General features: G+C 39.0%; 1 protein-coding gene across 2 annotated transcripts in view; it reads left to right on the top strand.

The window, feature by feature from the left end:
- The window catches only part of PKIB (cAMP-dependent protein kinase inhibitor beta), a 103,048-nt gene extending 83,798 nt beyond the window's left edge, over positions 1-19,250 (top strand). For both annotated transcript variants that reach the window (XM_060030551.1, XM_060030550.1), the window contains 2 exons: positions 12,741-12,917; positions 18,006-19,250. In XM_060030551.1, coding sequence (XP_059886534.1) covers positions 12,749-12,917; positions 18,006-18,073 — 237 coding nt within the window. In that variant the 5' untranslated portion in view covers positions 12,741-12,748 and the 3' untranslated portion in view covers positions 18,074-19,250. The remainder of the gene's footprint in view (positions 1-12,740; positions 12,918-18,005) is intronic.
- Positions 19,251-26,406: the final 7,156 nt, after the last annotated feature.

Here is a 26,406-nt window from a genome sequence, read left to right as displayed (position 1 = left end):
AAGTGCTTGTAGAATGTAACTTCAACGTAGAGTGGTATACCTTGCAAGAATGAAGATAAAATAGTTTTTTTCAGACATGCAAAAACCAATGATCACCCCCTGCAAAAATTCCTAAAGGCCGGATTATATCCAGGAAAAAGGCGGAATTATGTCACAATTGCAACGTGCAAAAAAGAACATTGTGGAACTGTGTTATTATGGATATATAGAAGAATGTAATTCTTAAGATGTGCTAAAATATTAGATGTGAAAGTGTCGTGTTAGCAGCTTGCTTTCAGTTGGTTGAACGAGAAGTGTGTGTGTGTGTGTGTGTGTGTGTGTGTGTGTGTGTGTATGTTTAGAGAGAGAGATTAAATATAGCAAATTGTTAACAATTGTTGAAATCAAGTGGAGGTTATACCTTGTTCTTTCAACTTGTATGAAAATATTTAAATACAAGATTCACAGGAATACACTATAACTTGAAGCCATTTATTTACTAATCCTAGAATTTTATTGTATTCATATGTAGTCATATATTAAGCACCATTTTTTCCATGATTGACAACCTTCCCATCAATATCTAGTTTCCTGTCGGTGAATCTTCGAAGTCCACCAGCAATAGTTAAACCCTTACCATAGTTACAAGAGACCACATTAGTAGTTACTCCCTTTGTCACAAATCAAGGAACCATATGTGTCTATTTCTGGAATGTCTATTTTATTCTATTTTTCTATTTGTCTATCCCTGAAGAATACCACACTATCTTAGTAACTCATATACTGTAATGAATTTTCATGTCTGAAAGTATAAATTCTGAAACTTTGTAATGAATCTTCAGAACTGATGGTGCCCTATCTTTTCTCTTCTTTTTTAAAAAAGAAGCTATTCTTGGTCTGTGCATTTACAGATACTTTTTGTAAAGCGCTTATCCCTCCTATTATGGTGGGTTTGCTTACAAATGGCCCTTTTTAATAGCCTTCTAATCTCCTTCACTTCAGTTTTCAAACAATGCATCTAGTACACATCCTTATTATGTGACTTAGAAAGTTTCATGGTTCCCCAGGGCTCACAGGAATAAATACAGTATCCTTTATAATAAAATTCATTTCATTGCAACTTGGGTTCTAGTTATGACCATGGTCCAACTTATTTTTCCAGCTCTATATGTCATAATACTCTATTATAGCCCCATGTTTCCTTTTCCTTTATTTGTAATTTGCCTTCTACACTCCCATCTTCATGATTTAGCTAAAGATTTCTTTGGCTTGGTAAAGCCTTTTTATTTTCTTTCTACCCTGTCAAATATTAAGGCCCAATATGTGTTCCACAGCTTCTGTGAAGTCTCTCTTAATAGCCCCCCAATTCAATAACATTTCTACATTTTATAGTATTTTCATTTATACCACTTATTTAAATATATCATATATTGACTTCTATTTTTACATTTCTTTTAATGGTGTGTATTTTATTTGTATATTAGGTCACAGACTTTTCCAGAGTGAGGACCTTGTATTATGCTTCTTTTGTGTATCCCCACTGTGTCTATCACGGTCTTTAGTCTTATTTGGCACTACTTACCCAGAATTCTGCACTGAGTTAAGGATATATTAGATGCTTAGTAACAATTGGTTGAATGAAGACTGAGTCTTTCTTCAACAAATATTTGGTGAGGTGTAATAGAAGGAGCAAGGAATGAGGTGTCAGATATTGGATTGACCGTAAGTTCTGTTACGGAAAAAACCCAAATGAACTTTTTGGCTAACCCAATAAAATGGGTTCTGGTTGTGCTCTGTCACTTGCTACCTGGATTGCTTGTAGCCAAATCATTTTACTTCTATGATCCTCAATTTCCTCACCTTTAAGATAAAGACAATAATGACTTCCCTACAGCACAGAATCTCATAAGCTTATTCTCATTAAAAGGCTTTAAAACAGTATCCAACACATGTTTGTGCCATTTTTAGTATTATAAAAATCTTCATTATAGAAAATTTGGAAAACACAATCAAGTTCAAAGAAAAAGATAGAAAACATTTATAGTAATACTACCAAGAAAGGACTACTGCTAAAATTTTGGTGTATTTCCCTTGCCATGTTTTTCTGCGCATATATTTTTTAAATTAATATTATGTGTATATATATACATTTATGTATAGGTTTTTTAACTTTTTTATTTGTTATGTCAGTTGAATATATTTTAGACACAATTTTTCATGAGAACTTTTTTCTTTTGAGCTTATATAATAAATAAATATAATAACAGAATCTTTTTATTTTTAAAAAGTTTTCTGTAAAAGTTAAATGCATCCATATAAATAATTTTACTTCTATTAACTTAATTGTAGGTTAATACCAATATACATAATTTGATGAACAAAAATATTTCAGTGGTATGATTTTTCTTTCTGAAGTATTTGCTATTTGGGAATTTGTTTTGCCCATATGACCCAGAAAATCCTCAAAACAACTTTAAAATTTTTGCCACTGTGATTTTGATTGAATATTGGGCTTAATAAAACTCTACAGTGATTTCTTCTCCTGCGAAGAAAAATAAAATACTGAAGAGAACTTAGAGAACAAATCAGGGCTTGAAAAGGCTCAATTATTTTCCCCCTTTTCTCAGTTGGAAGAAAAAAAAAAGATGAAAATTAAATTCGTTCAAAAAGACGCTAAGAGACATCCCAAAGAATTTTTCTTTAAATTGAGGAAATAGAAGAAAAAGACACTACTGGAACTTTTAAAGTTGTGTACACTTACAAAAGCCTCTTACCTATATATTAACTTTATTCAGTTTAATTAAGGAAAGGTTTGTGAATGATTTCAGTCCTTAGCCATGTCCCTTACTTTTGCTATTGCATTTGGCTTTTGGCTATGCATATTTTATAGGCGGTATATATCCTGAAATTTTAGCTTTCTAGAAATTTTTCTTTTTTCAAAACTTTTACTAAAAATTGAGAATTATCTTGGCCTGGAAAAGATTGTAGTTTTAAGATATAAAGGCAACATGATATAAAATAAAAATAATCTGACTTCAAAATACATACTTATAAGATATGTATGTGATATGCTTGTGTATGTGAACACTGAAAACCTTCTGGAAGGATATGCACCAGAATTATAACAGTGCTGTCACTGGATAATGGAATATAAGGCAATTTGTTTTCTCTCTTTTATGCTTTTCAGAATCGTCATTTTACCCCAATAATGAACATGTATTATTTTCTTATGCAAAAAGAAAAGAATTCATTTTGAAAAAGAAAAATGAAAAGATAATTGTTCCATTCAATAAACAAACTTTATAGCGTACCTACTAAGTGCCAGGCATAACTTTAGTGCATAGATCAATGAAAAATCCACAGAAAGCCTTTGTAGAGCTTACATCCCAGTAGAGGGAGACAGTAAACAGCAAGTACAATCCTAGTAAGTTATAATTATAATATGTGTTGGAAGCTACTAAGAGCTCAGGGAAAGGAGAGAGAGGCAAGGACTCTCAGGAGCTATGGGTAGGAACACCATTTAATGGGGTGGTCAGGACAAGCCTCACTGAGAAAGCAGAGCTCTCTCACATGATCTTTTGCGACCCTTCTTTCCTCACCATGTTATGTCATTATGTTGTTACGCAGTTGAAGAATTTTTTTTCAGGCATCACGAAGAAATTGAGAATTTCAATCCCATATTACCTATTAAGGAAACACTTAAACAGGGTTTGTGCTGAAAGTATATGGGGAGTTCACCTTCTGGGAGAAACTCTCTAATGAACAGTGTAAGGGAGATGTGGCTTTCCGTGACAGGTGGCTTATCTGGTACAGCTGTTGCAGAAAAGTAGCCAACTCTGAGGGGTGTGTGTGTGTCTGTGGGGCTGGGTTGGTCAATGGGGAGGTGGAAGGGAGGTTGTAAATAATTTTTTTTTTAATGTTCTTTCTGTTTTTAAACACCAAGTTTCTGGCAAGGTCTCAGTGTTAATCTTTTTTTGTCTTTGTAACTCACATCATCAGAGGCTGTCTCCAGAGCCACATCAACACCATAGTTTAACAGGGTAATTGATGTTCATAATGATAATCTATTATAGTGCCTATAAATTAATATGACTGATTTCTAAACAAATTTCATTTGTGTAGTTGTTAACCAAGCACATTTATATTCATTAGTTCGGTTCTAAGGTAGTAGAATAGGTAATATTAATCCTACTTCTGATAAATGTGGAAACAATTAACTGAGAAGCCTTTCTGGAAGTCGAAAGTCTATTAGAAGGCAATGCAGGATTCAACATCAGCGATGTACACTTTTAGGTGGACAAACTTTTCATTGCTCCATATGGACTGCTTAACAAACATAAGGACTAATTTAAAGACGCTCATCCCAAGGGTGTACTAATGTAGTTCAGTAATGCTGTCACTGCTCAAAACTGCTTTGAAATCTTCAGAAAACTGAAAATTCAGTTTTCTTCTGAATCTATGCAAATATAAATTACTTAAGGAGGCTTTGAAAAGAAACTGAAGTGCAATGAAAGAGATGGGCGAACAAATGGGACACACAGTTGGTAATTAAGAACTATAGTTAAAAACTGTAGAATATAATGCTGCCTTTTAAAAATAATACTTTATCATTATAGTATATATGAATATAAAATGAGCTGCACTTACGAAGTCACAAAAATATTCTGAGAGGTGGAATAAATATGTAGCTTCCTAAAGTTCCTTTGAAGGATGTGGTGCACATTCACATGTATACATTTTTGTATGTTAATAAAAAGAGTTCTGTTGTTTTGTATCACACTGCATTTTTCCTTTTGAAGACAGATAAGCATATATGCTATGAAGTTTTCTGAAATAAAAGCATGTAATTGAAAGTGTCCATGCTTAAGATATTGCTTTAAATTACCTTTAAATTGGAAGAGTAATTATGGGACTATTTTTTGTCATCAGTGGGTCACTCTCGACAGTAATCGTAGGCAAAGAAAATAAGCCCAGAGGATAAAAGGACTTTATTTTTCCGCTTGTTGAGCATGAAAATGGTAAAGGAGAATTAAGACGATAGGATCTGGTCTTTTAAAGTATTAGAGGATTGCATATTTGTACAAGGGAAGCCTGATGAATTATATGTAACTGACTTCAGGTTGGCAAGTCTATTCACAGCAGACATTTGGTCCTTTCCAAAGCTCCACGAGACATTTGGTCCATGTCTAAATATCCTTGAAATTTAGTCCTGTACAAATCATCTATGAGCGTATTTGGTCCATGCCAAATGGTTTTGGACATGACCAAATATCAAGACCAAATAAATGTCTCCATGGATGTTTTGGAAAGGACCAAATATGAACAAATATCAAGGACCTTTTGGTGTAGAACAAATGTCTTGTGGATGTTTCAGACAGGATTGAGTGGTCCTGCATGCAAGGCTGTTGACAGTTTAACGTATATGGATCTCTTCCAGAGAGGACTGGTGTCTGGAGAGTATAACTATCCAGATGCTCTGGATGAGGGTGGTTCTATAAGAGTTTGTGCTTTAACTACTGTTCTGCATATGACTGTCAGTGTTACTTACACCTGCAAGGCATTGTATTTGCCAAAGTCCACAGCCTGCCTCCAAAGCTATTTTAATGTTAATGTAACCAATTTCATTTTAATATTTAATAATTGAACTTTCAGCTTTTATTAAGAATATTAATAATTAAAAGCACCTTCATAGGCTCTGTTTGCCTGCTCATAATTTATAGGTATCAGATATTAATTAAACTTTAATTGAATTTATTAGACAACTATGTCCCAGTCCATGTACCAGGCAGAGGGATACAAAGCCATCTCTACTGTGACCACATCGGTCAGAGTTAACTTCCCCTTCTCCCCTTCCTACTGATGTCATCAACAGTCACTTGACATTTAAAAACCACTATCTCATTAAAAGGGGAACCAACTTCTCAGGGTCCTGTGTTCATGGTGAGACAGGAAGGGTGCAAACAGATCACATGAACTTCAAAATTGTATGATTTTCTCACCAGTGCAAAACTTGGGCTTCTGTGAGCTTGGAGAGTCTTTGTGCCCCTTTTGAAATATAGGAACACTTTGTGTCCCAAGAGTGGTTGGAAAGGGCCAAGATAAGAAGTGGATGGCCGGGCTTCCCTGGTGGCGCAGTGGTTGAGAGTCCGCCTGCCAGTGCGGGGAACACGGGTTCGTGCCCCGGCCCGGGAAGATCCCACATGCCGTGGAGCGGCTGGGCCCGTGAGCCATGGCAGCTGAGCCTGAGCGTCCAGAGCCTGTGCTCTGCAAGGGGTGAGGCCACAGCAGTGAGAGGCCCGCGTACCGCAAAAAAAAAAAAAAAGAAGTGGATGGCCTGAGAGCAGCCTCTCACTGGCACTTGCTTGCTCATTCTCTGGGACCCTACTCAGAGGCTGTTTTCCCATGAAGTCTGGCCCCCTTCTCTCCTGTGGAGTTAACCAGTCCTCCTCTGTGCCTGTGGAGGAGCTGCCTGCCATGCCACCATCCCAGGTCTTCAGGTGGGGCGGGGGAGTCCTTACTGATTGTGGCAAATCTCATAGTGACAGTGACTCCCACGCTCAAGGGGGTTGCATGGTTTGCTGCAGTTGATCTTTTTCATCTGTAGCCACATCAGCGTATATTATTATTCTAAGTGGCCCTGTCTTAGTATAGCAAGTGTCATTGTGCGGGAAAGGTACTCACATTTGTTTACTGCTTTACTTGGAAGATTATGGGAAAACGAGTTTGACTTTGCATTTTGAATTTTATAGGTTTAAGCTGTCAAAAATTCTCTGTGATAAAAATAGCTTCCACGTACATATCAATATGTGTTGGAAGAATCTGTAATACTAGCAAGCAAGAACCTAAGCACGGAAAAAAAAACGTGTGTCAACAGGCAAAAGTTAGGATTCCCTTTGGCTTGTACTTGAGGCACAGAAACTTGGAGGAATTTTTAAAAAGGGAAAGGTCTCTAAGTTAAAAAAAACAATTTTTATACATGTATACATTCCATGTAAGCTCTGTTTAGCCTAAAATTGTCTTGATACTGAGTTGAATAGGAGCTACATTAAAGGATTCACATTTTAGAGGTGGATACTTTTTTTTTTTTTTGCAGCACGCAGGCCTCTCACTGTTGTGGCCTCTCCCGTTGCGGAGCACAGGCTCCGGACGTGCAGGCTCAGCGGCCATGGTTCACGGGCCCAGCCGCTCCGCGGCATGTGGGATCTTCCCGGACCAGGGCACGAACCCGCGTCCCCTGCATCGGCAGGCAGACTCTCCACCACTGCACCACCAGGGAAGCCTGTAGAGGTGGATACTTTTACTTTATTTCCAAAGAATAAGATTTAAGATCAAGAAAGGTAACTGAAAAGACCAGAATGTGTTTGATTTCACCAGACTATGGGTTCCTTTCTGTAGCTTGTGAGCCTAGCACAGGGCCTGGCACGTAATAATTTAGTAGGAGCTTGATAAATGTTGACTGGATGAATAAATAATTATCTGTGTTCGTTGATCCACATTAAAAAGCAACTGTTATCGTTCTTTTGCCTTGTTTGGAAGAGGTTTGCATATTCCGAAACAGAAAATCAAACCAGAGAAATCTAGCATAAGGTATTAAGATTTTGAAAGCTGGGGAGAGACAGATGATATATTTGGTTATCAGCTGAGACCGGTGTGTGTCTCCCTCCCTCTCTTTCTGTCTTTGGGCCAGAAAAGCACTGACTTTCCAAAATACATGTTCTTCCTTTGTTTGTTTACTTTAAGTGTTTTCTCAGATAGCCTGACTCATAACTTCAGAGAACTGATTTAGAGGGTAAAGAGTTTATTCCAAGTCCTACATGCAGAATGAGTAGTGGTTTCACTGAGGTGGATGACGTGACTGATGTGGATGCAGAGATTAGAAAAAAAGGTATCCGCCTCTTTGTGGGCTGGGCTTCAATAATGAACTTGGAGAAAAGAATGAGTATGAGCTAAGAAGATGGACTGTGTCAGTTGAAAGGGAAAGAGGTTGCAAAAATGTCTATTTGTTTATAATTATGCTTATAACATACTAACATACTCCTAGCAGGAAATGTTTAGCCCACGGGAAGCTGACTAGTGCTTTCTTTATATATAAATATATTCCTGCAGTGCTCCATTTAGCTTGAATGTCTTTGTCTTCTTCAGCTATGCTGGTGTTGCATTTTCATATGTTGGAGACTGCAAAGATCCTGGCATGTGTGTATATGTGGCTGTGTAATGGTATTTTGTTAAGGCATCCTGAAAATTGTGTATTTTCGGTAGAGAAGAAAGTGTGTCCCAGGCATTTGTAAATCACATTACCTTGCTATGGGCCATGCAAGGACTTCTTTGAAATCTCCCAATGTCCAAATGGTTTCAGCTCCTGTAAGCAGCCACAGTTGACAAAGCAGAACTCATACAAATTCCACTGCTAATTCTGTAGACGAAAAAGAGGAAGAGTTGCTAGTGAGTCAGCTACCTTGGTTAGCAAACAGACACAATTAGCTTTAAGCCCAGAAAATTGAAAGAACATGGAAGTTAATCTCTCTTTTGTTTCTCTTCGTAGTGTTTCCTCATCTTTCTATGGGTTATATATTTTTTTAAATGTCACAAAGCATTGAAGAGAGCAATTCTCTCTACTTTATATGTATGTATGTATATGTGTGTGTATATATATATAATATGTGTGTATATATATTTACTGCATACGCAATCAGTGTTGCATAGGATAATAACAATAGACAAGTAGGATGGCTAGTTGGGGTAGTGAGAGACTTTCACTTGAAGATATACTATTTTGGGTAAAATTATCAAAATGTTACTTTAGAGACGTTCGGTGTTTTTCATAATTTTGCCAGGTGAATGTGTTTCAAGTCCTTTATATATTATTTTAACACATTATTACAAGTTAAAATATGTAAGGAGATACCAACAGTGATTAGTATTCTCCTTGTTCTCTCTTAAATTCCAAACTAGAATTTTTATTCTTTTTGCAAAGTTGAGATTACATTACATTCATTACTTTTTCTCCTTTCCCCTCATGCTGTAAATATTTCTTTTTAAACTTGCTTTATTTCACAGTGTGTCAAGAACATATCTCAGTAAGTAGATCTGACTGGATCTAACACATTCTTTTTAAGAGCCATATAAAATTCCGTAATATAATATATATGGTTTATTCAATCATTCCTTTCCTGATGGACTTCCAGGTTATTTCTAGTGCTTCAATAAACTTTCTTACCAGGGGATTAAAAGAGCCCAGTTAAGAATCACCCTATGCATTCAGACTCTCTTCCCAGTGTCTCTAAGTCACCGGCACATTCTGTCGGGAAGATCAGAAAGCTCCCTGTCCCAACAGCCCTGTGGGTCTGGGCTGGGCAAACTATCCATCTTGTGGTGGAGCCTGACATCCTGGTCACTCAGCATCAGTGACAGGCTCTGAAAGGAAGATGGTGCCTAATACGAGTTTGGAAAAGGACCAAGGAAAGCTCTGGAGTAAAGTAACATGTTGCTTGACCTCCCTGCATATCCAGTTTTGTTTTGATTTTAAAATGGTAATTAATGTGTACAATGTTGACAAACTTTTTGGCTTGTGATGGTCTTGTTTTCTAACACCAATCGACAAAAAAGGACTCATTTAGAAAGCCTATGCCAGAAATAATAGTATAAAGGCAAAAGCAAAAACTTTCAAGATAGGAGCCAATAGCAAATAAAAAAATTGGAGCCCAGAATGTCTTCTTCCATGTTGATGGCCCACTCGACAGGCCACCTTTTGGAAGTTTTCTGTCAATATGCAAATTCTAACTCAGTACTCCTTTGACAAATCCCATTTTGCTAAACATAAAATATATAGCATTCAAGTATTTTAAAGAGTGTATCTTAATATTCTTATATCTATTGTTATCTTCAGTTTTACGATTTTGGACTGTCAGGACAGTAATAATCAGGGTATTCGTGGAGCTTCTCCAAGCTTAGCATAGTTACCTTCTTTGCAATTACACAGGAAGATCCTTCACAGAAATAAACACTTCATCATGGCCATGGCTTTTGATGTGATGTTAATTGGCTGGGGACAGAATGGGGGCCTGCAAATGGGGTCTGTTTCCAAACTGGTGTCAAGTACTCCTCACGAGCTATAGAGAAGCGATCTCTAATTGAAATTTGTGTGTCATGGGGAGTAGTGCGAGGGGCTCACAGATAACCAAACATTCAAGCCAGAGAGGAATACCTCTGAAAAGACAGGGAATCTCTTTCTTTTTCACACACACATATATATACAGTTGACCCTTAGACAACATGGAGGTTGGGACACCGACTTCCATACAGCCAAAAACCTGTGTATAACTTTACAATCCAACCTCTATATCTGCAGTTCCCCATCTCTAGATTTAACCAACTGTGGATTGTGTAGCCCTGTAGTACATGTTAACTGAAAAAAATCCACATATAAGTGGGCTTGTGCAGTTTAAACTGGTGTCATTCAAGGGTTAACTGTATATATTTTTTTCTATTTAAAAAGTAATGAAGGGCAGAATCTGAAGTAGCTATTGTTTGGCTGTCTATATGTATCACCAGGATTTAGAAAGACAGTTTTGTGGTAATCCATGTCATCTTGCTTTCAGAGTGAACTGAAACTGGATTTGCATCCTTGTGTACTAGGTTAGCAGTTGTTCAGCTTAAAATAAGTCACTTAACCTTTCTGAGCCCCAGTTACCACATCCATATAGTGAGGGTTATTTCTCACTGCCTCACAAGGATTATTGGGAGGTTTATCTGAGATAATAGATACAAAAGTGTTCATGTAGTATTGAATAAATTCTGGTTTCCCTTTTAAAAAACTCAAGAGGTCTTTCAATAGGAAGATGGTTCTTGTTAGGACTAAGGGGGGTACATAGGAGGTGGTGGCGTAAATAAAACTTAGAGAGAAATGAGCAGTGATGCTGGTAACCAAACATATGGTTTTATAGTTACAAAGAGTTTCCGTGTTCTTTATCTCATTTGTTCTTCACTAGAATTCTGTGGATCAGTCAGGCTAACGTTTATATCCATTAGATAGGGGAGGAACTGTGACTCGGAGAAATTAACCAATATCACCTTGCAAGCCTGTCATGGAGTGTTCTTTTTGACTCATAGTCCAGTGCTCTTTACTTTATGTTGTCAATACCAGACAATTGGCAAATACTCAACAGCTAGAAGTCCAAAGTTATGTCTGAAAATCTGGCATTGTTCTCAAATTGTCCATGATTCCTGGAAAGATGACACCATCTGGGGAAGCAGCCTAGACTCGACTCCTGGACTCCTGAGGCCCACACTAAGCTTGATGTGCATTTCTTGGTTGCTGTGGACCAAAGACATTGTGTTTCTCATATCAAATGCACCATACTTTGTGACTGTTTCACTTCATTTTTAGCATTTCCTGAATTGCAGTTAACTGATGGGAAAGGGCTCCCTTCTAACTGAGGTGAGAAGTTTGGTTTGCTTCGTGTAGGCCAAGGTTCGTATATTTCAGCCCTCAAGTATCACAGATGAGTATCTCCATCTCTTGGTTGATACTCAGCACATTCTGTGTTATGATGTTATCTATCCTTGTATGTAAACCTTTTTTCTCCCCTTGGAGAGTACAAGTCCCCTAAAAGAGGAGAATAAATCATTCCTCTGTACTCTCAAGGCCCAGCTGAGAGCCTAGCATTTAATGGGTTCTCAAAAAAAAAAAAAAAAAAGAAAGTTTGCTGCTGCTTTTGAGATACTCTTCAGTGTTGACTTCGTAGGAAAGATTCATTAGAAAACATCATATAAAAAAGAGGGCTAGGGCTTCCCTGGTGGCACAGCGGTTGGGAGTCCGCCTGCCGATACAGGGGACACGGGTTTGTGCCCTGGTCCGGGAAGATCCCACATGCTGCGGAGCGGCTGGGCCCGTGAGCCATGGCTGCTGAGCCTGCGTGTCCGGAGCCTGTGCTCCGCGATGGGAGAGGCCACAGCAGTGAGAGGCCCGCGTACCGCAAAAAAAATAAATAAATAAAAGAGAGGGCTAGTTTTAGAATAAGCAATGTCTGCTACCTCCCTCGCTGTATAGTGAATGGTCTCTTGAGAATTCTTTCATAGAGAGAGACAATTGCTAGGAACATAAAGGGCGCTTAGAAAAGCACTAGTTATTACCATGTCCACTTGAAGGCAAGAAAAGGTAACACAGGTTCTACTCTCCCAAACACAGACATGAGTCTGTTGAAAATTAGGTCTGAGACTAGAGCAGATAGAAATACACAGCTGCCACTGGGGTAAAAAGCCTTTGAATTTCTTATTTCTTATTTCTAAAGAGTAAGAAAAAAGTGTGTTTTGTTTGGTCCTTACAAATTATAGTGATTTGGTTTCAGCCTAAGCAAGCACTACAAGCAAATCCTGGCAGGCAGGGTCTCCACAGGAGTGGCCAAGCAAGTCAGTCTGCATTTCCTTCCAAGCCCTCGTTTGGCTGATGCATCCATAGAAAAGCAGAATCAAAGGCAAGAGATTACTGCACCCGAAAGCATCCAAATGGTTCCTTTGGCTCTGAGGTTATTTATAGCAATCTGGCTCACACTGAGGCCTTCCTGCTTTATTCAGCGAGTGTACAAAAGTGCAAATAGAAGCTCCAGGACCTTAGCATAGACATAGATGCAGGGTATGATCAATGATTAGGTATTCAAAGCTTCCATGTTGTTGATGTAGCCATGCCTTTTAACCCCCAGCAGTGTGAACGGGGACCTTGGACTAGGCTCATCCTCTTCTTCATGTGCGCATTCTATTTGTAGATGTTGCTATGAGGACAGATTCATCAAAAATGACGGATGTGGAGCCTATGGTCAACAATTTTGCATCATCAGCAAGGGCAGGCCGCCGGAATGCTCTACCAGACATCCAGGGTTCAGCTGCCACGGGTGGAACCTCGGAGTTGCCCCTCAGACCGGAGGTCCTCTCCGTGAAGGAAGGTAACACTCAAAATCCTCTTAAAATCAGCAGCATTTCTCTCTTCTTCATCCTTCCCTCTGGAACAGTCTCCCCTTTAACTAGTTAAGCTTGTTTACTAAAGCTTCTCAGCTTTTGTTTAAAGCTAAGTAAATTTTTTTTCAGCCTTTCTAAAAGTGGACTTTTCCTCTTATTATCTCCTAGATTAAATGTGGAAACTGAACATTTATTTACTTGTTGGATGTGTGTAGTTATGCACAGTCCTAATGATTGGGAATACAAAGGTGAACCAATGTAATCCATTCCTTCAAACAGCTTACAGAATTTCCTGAGACGTTCTAAGATATAAAGTAATTTTTCTTCTGCCATCCATTGGCAAATCATTTTGGAAGCTTCTGCTTCACTGTAGTATTCTACAAGCTCTTCTATTTCTCATAGCTAAGAATAGGTTTATTATCAACTAGAGACGGGACCTTTAAAAGTTGATCATTCTTTAATCAGTAGAAAAAGTTGAATTCAGAAAAAACGAGAGCTGTCAAACCAATGAAGGAAAATCTTGGGTCTTTTGCCCTGTTGCTTACATACAGTTCATAAAGCTTCCAGCGTTTAGTCTTGTGAAAATAAATATAATAACACTTACAGTAAAGTGTTAAGAATCCCTTCACTTAAAAACATTCAAATAGCTTAAAGAGAGTTTTAGTACCAAGTCATTACCAACATACCTGTGCTTTGTACCCCATTTTAGACTTCAAAGTAGACTCCAGTGTGTGTGTAGAAATTTATTACTGGTGGCAATGAGGCAAGAGAGAGCTGGAAGCTTCTGCACCTCTACCCTATTCATGTGAGCCCTAGAAGAGGGCTCTTAGTTCTTTGCCTCAGGAGGTGACTTTCTACCTGGTAAAATTACAAGTGTTCCTGGTATGATCTTTATGAAATACTTATATCCTTGTTAGGCCAGGGACTGTGGCCAGACCTTGGAGTCCCACGGTTACCTCACCTTTTTCTAAAAATCATTGTACGTATCATAAAGGGTACTAAAGTAACAGTAAAAAAGTATACATGGACACGTAAACTATCATAAGATAAAAGAAAAGATGGAGGAAATGAAAGAAGAAGAATAAAAATATGTGTAATGTTTTTGGCCTTTTAAGTTAAAAAATGTAATCTGATTATCAGGGCATGATATTGCTGTTGAAGAGCCTCCTCAACTAGTGAGGTCGAGAAGATAAGTTACTTGTTCATGTAACAGGCCTAATTAAAGTTGATAGTCCCTACACACACACACAAAACCTTAATGCTTATTGACATTATTTAGTTAAGCAAAAGAGAACAAATACACTGTAAGAAAGTTAGTAGTGTCTTCATTTTATTTTGTTCACTGAAGAGACCATTATCTGAAAGAATATTGTTTCTTTAAATTTTTATATTTTTCTTTAAATCATTTTGAAATAAAGTTGAAGGTATTAACTAAGAAACTCAAAATGTTAAAAAGTGAATCAACATAGTAACACCGGATGTTAAAGAATACACAAAAAGGAAGTAAGTTTATGTAGGTAGATGGCATAGACAATGTGTCACTAACAAAGCTATACATGAATAGCTTTAAGGTCTATCTTCTTTTTTTATGAGCTCAGTACAGACATTAAGGATTTAAAATGAATAGCTTTCAATTGCTAATAGCAAAAATCTAGGGCCTGTCTCAGACATTATGATTTCAGTGTTTTAGTCATTTAAAAATAGAAATTCTGGGACAGATCTGCAAGTTTCCCTCAGATCAATCCTCTTTCGTTTTTGTTTTTTGATATTCTTAAGTGGGAAGAAATCTAGGATCGCAGACATCCTGCATCCTGTGTGAAATTAACCTGCCTGAAATCTTCCTAGTTTATAATCCATCTTAATCTATCCCTTACAAATTGATAACCATGGTAGAGAGGACGATGATGCCCTGTAACACATCAGCAAGAGGTGACAGAGGGTGGCAGCGTAGGAAACTGTAAATGTCACAAAGGGCCTTTCTTACCTCCCACCATCACTAACTATTCATTTGATCCACCATTCAACTTAGTGCCAAGTGCTAGGCACCATTCTAATAACCGGCCATATAGTAGTGAATAAGACAGACATAAACTCTTACTGTTATGCATCTTATATTCCAATGGGAGAGTTAGAGTGTAAACAAATAAATATGAAAGTCAACGGTGATATGTTCTATCAGAATTAAATAGGATGCTGCGTTAGAGAGTTACTGGGTGGCTACTTTAGACTGAGAAATTCCAGATGTCCTAACTGAAATCTGAATGGCAGCAGTAGGTTTTGAATAACAACTGAATGGTCCAGGCACAGGAGAATCAGAGGGAAGAGCATTCTTTGCAGAAGGAGCAGCTTGTAAAAAGCTCTTAGAGTGGAACAAGGTGGACGTGTCAAGAAGCATAAAATCTGGCCACCACGGCTCGGAGGCAGCGGGTAAGAGGGAGAGTGGTAGAGGTGACACTGCAGAGGAGGCAAGGACTAGATCTCTTAGGGCTTCAGAAACCTGGATGAATAAAGAGGATATTATTCTAAATAGGGTTTTCAGCAGGGGAGTGATGTTCCTGTTTGAATATCCACTTTGTTATGTGGAGAATGGATTGTAGAAGAGAAATAATGGCTATAGTTGAGTTAGGAGGTGCTATCCCCATTAGGAAATGTTTTGGGGCCAAATTAAACATTCAGACTCAAAAGACCACAGACTCATAAGACCACATCTGGTGCCAGTCTGCTCAGAAGTATACAGGTTTAGAAACACAGCAGGTCAGAAGGGCTGCATTCCACCATCTCCTTCTGTGGAAGTCCTTGCAGCGATCCACATAAGCTGTCCTGGGGGCCAGTCTCTATGCACCTTCACCCCACCCCTCACTGAGAACTCAGGTGCCAGGGGACAAGATCTGCACCAATGGGGGCAACGGGTTAGAAGCCCCATGTCCCATGGGGGCTAATACTTTGTAACAAGTCCTTGGACACTGCTTCCTAACTTCTCTGCAAGGGACATGCTCAGTTATAAGTGTCATGGCATTTACAGAATCCCAGTGCTGTGGTTTCCTACCAGGTATTTACAGTTATCGTATAGTTTCTCTCAGGACAGTTGTACTTTACCATTTGGGTCATTTTTACCATACGCTTAGTAACCAGGCTGACATTCCACCTGAATCCGGTTCCCAGGGTAACAGAGCCAGAAAATTAACCCCAAGTCAAATTTGTCCTTAGAGAAGGATAAAGGAGGCAGTGAAGATGGAGGAAGGTGGGTGGATTTGGGATATATTTTATAGGCAGAATTCACAGGACTTGCTGATGAGTTGGAGGTGGTGGAGGTGACTACAAGTAATAAAGAAGAGAAACGGAGGATAATTCCTGGAGCAGCAGGGTAGATGCTGATGCCATATACTGAGAAGGGCCAGCATGGAAGAAAAGCAATTTTGAGGGTTAGAGGAGTGATATCTGCTTCCTGCCTATTCCATCTAAGAGGCCTGTGAGACGTCCAAATGCTGTCAGCCCTACTTTCAAAATTGGTTCAGAAATCTGCCATTTTCTCCTTCAAACATCTAGTCTCTTGGTTCCTCTCCAACCCCATTTTCCATCCTTTTTTTCTCTGCACGGTCCCAGTTGCAGTTCTTCCACGTTGCTGCCTCTGACCTTGACGTTTTCTCCTCTTGGAATGCTCTTCTCCCTGCTACCCAACTAGCGAACTCTCTCACCCCCTCAGGTCTTTACTCACATGACCCCCTTCTCAGTGAGGCATTCCCAGCCAACCCTATCTAAAATTGCAACCTCCAGGCCCCAAGACTTCTTGACAATTCCTGATCTTTAATGTCCTCTGTAGCACTTCTCACTTCCCACATGCCACTCATTTTACTTATTTTAGTTCTTGTCCATATTCCTCACAAGAAGTTCCCTGAGAGCTGGAATGTATGTTTGTTTGGTTTTTTTTTTTTTTTTTCACTGCTTGGTACATAGTGCTTGAAAGTTGGAGAACTGAATGGTCTATCAGCTTTCTTTTCAAAGATGCCATTGATGATTTTGGCAGGACCCATTTTGCGGAAGTAGTAGAAACAATAGTTTTGTTTTAAAATGATGACAGCAAAAGATATAATATATTTTGAAGGATAAAAGAAAAGCCAGTAAGTGGAGGAATTGCAGTGGAAAGAAGGCCTTCGTTAGTTTGAAGATGGTAGTGACTTGAGGAAATGACAGAGCCAGGAGAAAGAGCAAAAGTCAGGTGAAATGCAGGGATTAGAGATGATCTTGAGAGTGCTGTTGAGGCAGAAATGGATAAGATCCTGGCTTGTGAAGAAATTAGACCTGGACAGTAGGAGCAGCACCAAGGCCAGCTACAAGGATGCGCTGGGTGGGCAGCCGCGCAGGGCCTCGGGCTCGTAACAGGCTCGCCCTTGGTTTTGTTCTACTGTTGCTGCCTTGAAATTTTCCATATTTTTTGAATAAGGGGTGCTGTGTTTTCACTTTGCACTAGGTTCCAACAACTCATGTAGTCAGTCCTGAGGAGCACATCTTCCATTGTAACATGGGCAGAAGGAAAAAGTCGAGACGGCAGGGGATTTTAGAGGTTTGGTGGCAGAAAGTCGAGCTTGTGTGATCTGATTGTTTGACTTTTTTTTCCTGGAAGTAGAAAGTGCGATTAAGTCCTAAGAGCAAAGGAGATAAAAAGTGTAAGGAAGCTAGAGAGTGTGATCCAACATCGAGAGATGGGGAAGGGCAGGGTCAGTCAGTCTGCATCCCAACTGTGGCTCTGTCACTTACTAGCTCGGTGACTTTGGGCAAGTCACTTAACCTGTTTATGCTTCAGTAAACTAATCTATAAATGGAGATTGTAATAATAATACCTTTGAAGACCGCCTGGCACATAAGTCTGGAGAATAGGAGAGAAAGGTAACTAAGAGACAGACCCATATCTCTTTCCTTTGTGTAGTTTCTACATCTGCACTGACGGCAAGGTATGTCCTAATCAAGTAGAAAATGACTAGGATGCATAAAGGAAAAACCAGCTGTTTTATTCCAATATAATACAAAGTAGATTTCAGTATATTCTCTATATGATGGAAAATTATTTGTTTTTTTAGATGTGAAAAAGAAAGATAAAGAAACAGCACAAGACCAATTGGAAAAGCCCAAAGATGAAGGAAAATGAAGGCTCATTACCTATCAAAAGTGCTGAATTTCTGCACCTTGAAAGACTTAGTGGCTCTGCTTTCCTGAGATGTTTGATCTGGTAGTAACTATGGTAACATTGCTGCCCTAAGCAACGTGTGTGTACTAGATAATTTTGTTGTGACACTGCTCACTTGGATTGCAACCGTGATGTCCAGTGTAGGTTATTAAAAGGCAGATTACTACCGAATTGCACCCAAGAGAGAGGTTAAGAATGCATGGTCACTTAAATACACATCATTGTCAATAAATCCAACAAATTCCAACATTCTCTTTTGGATTTCTTTAGCCAGATATATTTTTAATTCCATTTTTATGGTGATGGGTAAACCACTTCTTGGTAAATAGGAGCCAAACACTATTAATTTAAAACTTCATGGAGTTTGTAGGAAATTGTGGTTTTGGTGAGAAAGAATGATAGAATAGTAAAAAATGCATCAGTAAAAGTATGTTTGTTTTTATCCAAAAATGCACCCTTTTTTTCTCAAACCTTACAAAGATTTGGAAAAGTAGTAAAATTTGACAACTCAGACATCTCTAGGAAGTTTTTGTTTGATGTATTTTGCTTCTAGTCTCTGCATACTGATTTTTCATGTGGACTCTTAAAATGGAAAATTTGTGATGAGTAGTTTATATGGAATATGCCTATTAAATGAATCTCGCGATCTTCCTTAACTTCAGTGTGTGTGTGTGTGCATATATTTTTCTTTAATGTGAATTACACAAAACACTTTACTAGTTGCTTTATACTGTCCTTTCTTATTGTTAGGGCTTTTGTGTATGTGACTTGTTTCTAAAATAATTTCCTCAGGAATGCAGACATTAATTTTTATACCTTTCCTAAACTAGCTAACATAATAGTAAGCACTTAAGTATTTAGTGAATGGTATAGGTAGAAATAGCAAAATACTTGCTTTTAATATTTATTTAAGTATATATTTTAAAAGGAATGAAACCAAAACCAAAGCTTTAGTAAATTTTGATTTATTAGACATTTTAGGAAAATCATAGAATTCTGAATTTTTAAAGAAAATCTGACTAATGAATTTATTTTTATTTTCAGATATATATGCATGCCATATTTTATTTGATTGTTGATTTAGGCCATGTCTGTATACAGTAATCAAATAAACTCTTTCACTATTAAAGAAACTTCTTACTGACACAAGACTTCTTCATTTTCTCTCCTATAGTATAACAGGTGAAAAACAGTGACACATTTTAGCAAGGGAAGTTAATAGTCTTTGCGATATAAAACACCTCCTGCTTCTCATTTCATTGACAAACTTTATCTTTAAATCTGAGAATACACCAAAGGGGTAGATTTCAAAAAATCTTGTTATAAGTTCTTAAACATAAATTTTTCTTTAAAAAATAATCAAAAGTAATATTTTGGGTGTAGTACTAATTTAACATTCAATAAAATCTTGTAGCCATTAAAATTAGGTTTCTGGAAGTTATTTAATGACATGATATTATATAATCAGTATAAAGAGTTAGGGTAGAGTTTTCGAGTTTGGGGGGAGTAGCAATTTTGCCTTCTGGAGGACATTTGTTAACATCTGGAGACATTTCTGGCTGCCACTAGTAGGGAGGGGGCCAGGGAGAGAAGGTGCTACTGGCATCTAGTTGGCAGAGCCAGGGGTGCTGCTAAGCGTCCTTCAGTCCTGCAGGGCAGACCTCCACAGCGAAGAACTATCTAGCTACGAGTGTCAATAGTGCCGAGGCTGAAAAACCCTGGAATAGAGTGAAACTGTCAAGCATGTGGATTTTGGATTCAGATGACCTGGGTTTGAATTCTAGCTCTGCTACTCATTAGCTGTATGATCTTGGGCAATTTACACCATGTCTCTAAGTTTTATCCTCTTGGAATAGTATTAATAATAGTACATACTTTATAGGGTGAGTGGAAGTAGTAAATGCAATAGAATATGTAAGACACTTGGCTAATGTCTGGCAGAGAATAATTATTCAATAAATATTAGCTATCATCATCCTTGTTTTTATTCTAGATGTTTTTGCCATTATTTTCTGGTAGTGGAGATGGTGGGCAGCTGTATTTGTTAACTTGGCCATCTTCTGCCTTCCTCTGTGATTTCACAAACATCCCCAAACTCAGGGCTGGGAGAAGACACTCTGATGGAAATTGACAATTCATGGTAATTACCACATTAGTGCCTATTCAATCATGCTAATGAGCTGTTGACAGGTGATGAGTATTACCTTTTAACAACGAGTCACCTCCCTAGTGTTTTATGACAGTTACTGACACAGAATTTTGATTCAGTATTTAAATGAGTGGTAATGTGTTCCATGAAAATGTAGAAGAGAAAAAGTAACATCTTGAGTCATAGTATTTATGTCTCACTTGGAAGATATTTATCTCTCATTTAGAAGACCAGAAATGAAGCCATGTCCCTCCTCATCGTTGCTAGTAATGACATATATTCTTTTTTGTGTGTGTGTGGTATGCGGGCCTCTCACTGTTGTGGCCTCTCCCGTTGCGGAGCACAGGCTCCGGACGCGCAGGCTCAGCGGCCATGGCTCATGGGCCCAGCCGCTCCGCGGCATGTGGGATCTTCCCGGACTGGGACACGAACCCGTGTCCCCTGCATCTGCAGGTGGACTCTCAACCACTGCGCCACCAGGGAAGCCCGTATGACATATATTCTTAATCATGTATATCCTGAATCACTTTTTCATCACAACACACATAAATGTCTCATTTTATACATGTAATATTTTGTATTACACAAGGTATCAGGCTTGTTGAATATTTGCCAACAAAAGGATTTTTTGGCTGAGAAAGGAATACAGACAAAGAAGAATGAGAGGTCAGTAGTACTTTAAAGACAAAATTGAATTTGCCAACCAACTTAAAAAAAATCAACCTCTTTTAGAGAACCTATAGTATTTTGTCGTAGCAAGTAGCCACTTTCAACAAAGCCCCTAGTTGGGGCTCATTAAAGAAAGTCTTCATGCTCATTTTTGCTATTGTCTTTTTACAAGCCACATGCTTTAGTCAATAGCTATAAAGTCTTAATACTGTCAGAGAAACCGGGACAAAAGGGGGCAATAGAACTATAAAGGGACTATATGGAAACTTGACTCTATACATAGGAGGAGAAAGAGCAAAAACCATTGTGTCATGTGCCCAGAGATTTTGTGTGTGTGTGATCTGGACTGGAAAGGCTTGAACCTTCTCAGAATGTGAGTGGCTGCAGGGAGAGGCATCCTCTTTGCAAGAGGAAACACTGCATTAGCTTTCAGTTTTGCCTGCTCAGATGGCTTGGGCAGCTTGGGCAGATGATGGTGGGGAGAGAGAAAAAAAGAACAGAGAGAGAGAACAAGAGGAAGAATTACTGAAGCATACTAGCCTGTTGCCTTATCTGTGGAACCTGACACCTCAAGTTCAAATTACAGCTCTGCTATTTGTGCTCATGACTTCGGTTATTTTACTCTCTGTGCTTCAGCTTCTTCACTGTATAAAATGGTGAATTATTATAAGAATTAAATGAGTGAATACTGGTAAATTGCTAAGGAAAGTACCTGATACATAACAAAAGCTTATTATTAGTTACTATCATTATTAATTGCATGAGCATAAAGGGTGGTGGAGACTTCAAGGTGAACGCCCTAGGAGGTCTGTTGAGTCTTTCTATGTTATTTACCAAGGTAGATTTTTCTGCTGTTCCTTCACTCTTTTCTTCCCATGAGCAGTACCTCCTTAGCTAAAACTAGGACTGATTTATCAGAATGCACTCCAGTTTTTTCCAGAGTTACTCTTTCTTTCTTTTTTTTTTTTTTTTTTTTGCGGTACGCGGGCCTCTCACTGTTGTGGCCTCTCCCGTTGCGGAGCACAGGCTCCGGAGGCGCAGACTCAGTGGCCATGGCTCACGGGCCCAGCCGCTCCGCGGTATGTGGGATCCTCCCGGACCGGGGCACGAACCCGGTTCTCCTGCATCGGCAGGCGGACTCTCAACCACTGCGCCACCAGGGAAGCCCCCAGAGTTACTCTTGATGACTCTCAGAACATCGAAAATCTGCAGCTATTTAAAAATGGAAGCATTGGCTCAAACAAAGGGCTAGAGAATGTATTGTTGCTACCTGTTAAAATCCTAGAACAGATTGCTCATTGAGTACACAGTAATAGGAAAAATTATTATTATAGCCGTACTTTGAGTGTCTGGTGATTACTAAGCACCCTAGTAGATCCTTTTGAAGCTTCATAATAATAATCATACAAAATGGTTGTTAATGTTTCTCATTTTACAGATGAAGAAAATGGATTCAGGGAGTGCCTTTGGGAATTCACTCAAGTAAGAAAATGGCAACAGTGGTCTGGGATAGGGCTCTCAGAACCAGGATATGCACTGCCTCTACTGCTGTAAATGGCCCCTTTGCCTCAGACCGTCCCATCCACAACTCTTATTAAATTTGTCTGAATTCCACTTAGGATTCCTAAGAAAATTGAAAAGTTGTACACAGGCAGAAGACATTGATATCTTAGCACGACCAATTTTATTTATTTGTTTGGCATGTATTTATTCAGTCACTCCTTCATTAATTCATATTTTACCTTATTCCAAAAAAGATGTTATAGGGCAAGCACAATTACCATTTAATTTGCTATTAACTTGGGAGACCCTGAAGGAAAGGAAAATTGGTGAGGAGCCTGTGGCTCTGTAGGGTGGGAGGAAGTACCCGGAAATGAGGCGAAGGGGATAAAGTGGAACTGAAAATAAGAGATGCACCGTGCTCACACTTGCATTTCATGTTCGTGCTGGGGCTGGTCATGATTGTGAAAAGGGCACACTGACATTCTGTAGGAGACACAAAAATAATCTGGCATGAACTAACTATAAGTATCTTAAAAGTAGGGCCACCTAGGTGAATGAAATGACTTCCCTTGTTCCATGTAGATGCAATTCAGAGGCTGAATAATATTTGGCAGTGTTCATGGCAGAGAAGCCCCTAAAGTGCTAGATGGGGATGGGGGTGGCTACAGAGGTCTTGGGAACCATTCTTCTCAGAGCTAGAAACTAGGAAAAAACTTTTGCCCCAACTTAGAGTGTATGGAATTGACTTCAGCAGCTCTGTGAAGGCTCTCGTGGTGTTTTAGATACATTAGATATTCAAAATTCTTGTTTTATAATAAAATTTTCACCTAAATTGGATTTCTGTTAGTGGAAGGGATTTGCTTTTTAAATCTTCCCTTTCTTTGATATTTGAATATTGTCTATAGCAATAAGGAAAAAAAGCAGAGAGCTATCAGTCAAGAAATGTGGATTTGTTTCTAGGATTTTAACTTAAATTTAACCTAAATTGACTGTAGGCCTCTAGGGAAATTATTTTCGTTTTTAATTTTCGGTTTTCGGAATTACTCAAAATCGACACTAGGTGGAGCCAGCATCACATCTCTTATGAATTTAACAAAAGTCAAATTTAATCAGGTTTCCTAAGGTTTTCAATTTGTTTTGTTTTACCAATTCTGCTACTTGTATTGCTCAGGATTGTTGCAAAAATAAAGTAAACCAACAGCAGCAAACAAAACCCACAGTGTTTTAAACACGATTTTTTTCTAAGAGACAGTTTAGAACGGAAATTATAATAAAAAGTGTGCTAATCTCTGACTGATTGTTTAGGACACCTTATGCTCTTAGATACCAAAAGAGGGTGCTATAATACATTTAAAAAATGCGCTTCTTAGGAATAAAAAAAACACAACTTTTTCTTCTATGCAACAAAAAGTTCCTTTTTTCTGTATAACAGGGTTGACTGGATTTCTTTCTTTTTAAAATTTAAGATAGCTATGCACAGATGCTTTATTCATTAAAATAAAATAAAAAACAGTTCTCAATTCTCTACAATCTTAGATTAAAAATTGACCTTTTTTTTTTTTTTCAAGTTAAAAGCACTGTTTTCAATTGTGACTTTGAGACTTTGAAAAGCCCCTAGCAGTAAATGGTATGTGAATGTGTGGCTATATTTTTGATTTAATTCAAAATATCTTCTGTCACTTAACAGTTTCCCCTTCCACTTAGGAGAAAGGTGGGTCTCATGAAAACCAAATGAGGATTATCCTAGTGATTATTCCTGGTCTTCCAAGTGCAGGAAGGGAAATAGGGGAAACTTTCCCCACAAATCCCTCTGTCTGTTGTGTGGGAAAGTTGGGTGCACAAAGGAGATGCTGGCCAAATAGTCTTGGCAAGGAACCCGCTGGGGTAAGAGACCCTGAGCACAGCTTCTTGATATCCCTGGAGTGTTTTCACTGGACGCGAAGTTCCCCATTCAGTGATGGGCCACCTGTGGGTGAAGAGGGAGGAGAAGGGACAGATAATGCGGGAACAGCTAACACTTAATATGCATTAAAGACTGTGCCCAGTGCTTTTTTTTTTTTTTTTTTTTTGCAGTACGCGGGCCTCTCACTGTTGTGGCCTCTCCCGTTGCGGAGCACAGGCTCCGGACACACAGGCTCAGCGGCCATGGCTCACGGGCCCAGCCGCTCCGCGGCATGTGGGATCTTCCCGGACCGGGGCACGAACCCGTGTCCCCTGCATCGGCAGGCGGACTCTCAACCACTGCACCACCAGGGAAGCCCTGTGCCCAGTGCTTTATGTGAGTCTGTTTAATTCTAACCGTAGCCCTACATGTGAAAAAACAGGCCTGGAGGAGTTGTTGCCCAAGGTCACACTAGCCTAAGGTTTCAGAACAGGCCTCCCCAGGATAAGCCACTTTGGCATGTAAATTATTTTGAGCTAAAGGCCATGGAGACCCTATGGGTTCAAGAGGAATTACTGCCCCTCCCTTAACTCCCTAAAAGGATTTAAGTTGGGGATTTTTCTGAGAAAAAGAGTTATTACCAGAGATAACTTTTATCTAAGTGGCCCCAGCTATATGGCAGGGCAAACATCTTATTATCCAACATCTGCTCTTCCTCTTATGTCATGTGAATGACCTTCCTCTCCTTGGAAGCCCCAGGCCCCAGTCCCATTCCCTAGCTCGGGATGGCGTATAAACCTCATCTTACCTTCCTGTCTCTGACCCTCTCATGTACTTGGAGTTCTGTACTTAATGAAATTTAATTTTATTTTCTCCTGTTAACGTCTCACGTCAATTTAATTCTTAGACCAACCAGAAGAATGTAGAAGGGTAGAGGAGGTTTTCTTCCTCTCTGACACTAGTAAATGGCAAAGCCAAGTTTCAAACCAAAACAGGTTGAATCTAGAATCTGGGCTTTTACATATAACTTAGATCATCTCCCCAAATGAGAACGCTTACACAGCGATCACTATATGCCAGACACTGTTACTGTTCTAAGTGTCTTACCCATATTAACTCTTTTAATTCTCACAACCGCATGATATAGGTATTATTGTCCCTGTTTTATAGTTGAGGAAACAGGCACAGATTAGTTAAAAGGTTAAAATGATGATTGAAGTTGAGGGTGTGCTCAAAGACAAGACTTCAAGCCACTCAGTCAGCATACTTAGCTGGTGCAGAATTCAGCTCTGAACCTCTTCCCCCTTTTCCTTTTCCTTGGGGTTCTCTTACTTCCATCGATGTTGCCCCTTCCAGGCTGCTCCCTGCCCCCAGCCTGCCACACTGCCTCTTTTTGGTGGCTTTGGTTTAATCATGGGGATGAGCTTCTTCTCTTCGTGCCTCTTGTCACTCCTTGGATTTAAAACAAATATGACACTAAATGTAGAGAACAAGAAACACTAACTTCCTCTACACTGAATGTAGCCCGCCTGCTTCCCAGCTCCAGCTTTCCCTACACGGACGCCATCTTCCTACCAGGCTCCCACAGCCAAGATGGCCTTGGGTCTCCTCCTCTAATGTTTATCCTCCCTCCTGGTAATTAAATGAATGGTCCCATTCTTCCAGTGTGAACGCCTGCTTCCCTGCAGCAATGGATGCTTAGGTGTTTGGCCAGTAGATAGTATAAAGGAGGAGGGTGAGGCGGGGCAAATTGCTCCATCAGAGCGCATAGACGCGTAGAAAAAGAGGTTCTTTTCCATTCACAGATTTTTTTTTTTTTCAAATACAAGCGAGCTTTATTTCTTGGATTTTAGCTTTCTTATTTGTAGAATAAAGTTATTGAAAAGTCTTTTAAATAATTCTAATTCTGATAACCTCTGATTTTTGGACTCCTTTTAAGAGGTATTTTGAGAGAATAAAACTGTCAGCAGTAGTGGCATTTATATTTTAACTTACAAATTCATATTTTGTTTTGTTTTTAATTTTTTCTGTGCTGTTTATTTCAGTTTTCTGGCTGAGAAGAGACAGACTGGCCGTTGTGTGTGCAGTCTT

This window comes from Delphinus delphis, chromosome 14 (genome assembly GCF_949987515.2).
Source record: "Delphinus delphis chromosome 14, mDelDel1.2, whole genome shotgun sequence".
NCBI classification, from domain to species: Eukaryota; Metazoa; Chordata; class Mammalia; order Artiodactyla; family Delphinidae; genus Delphinus; species Delphinus delphis.
This window is presented reverse-complemented; position numbering and strand designations above follow the sequence as displayed.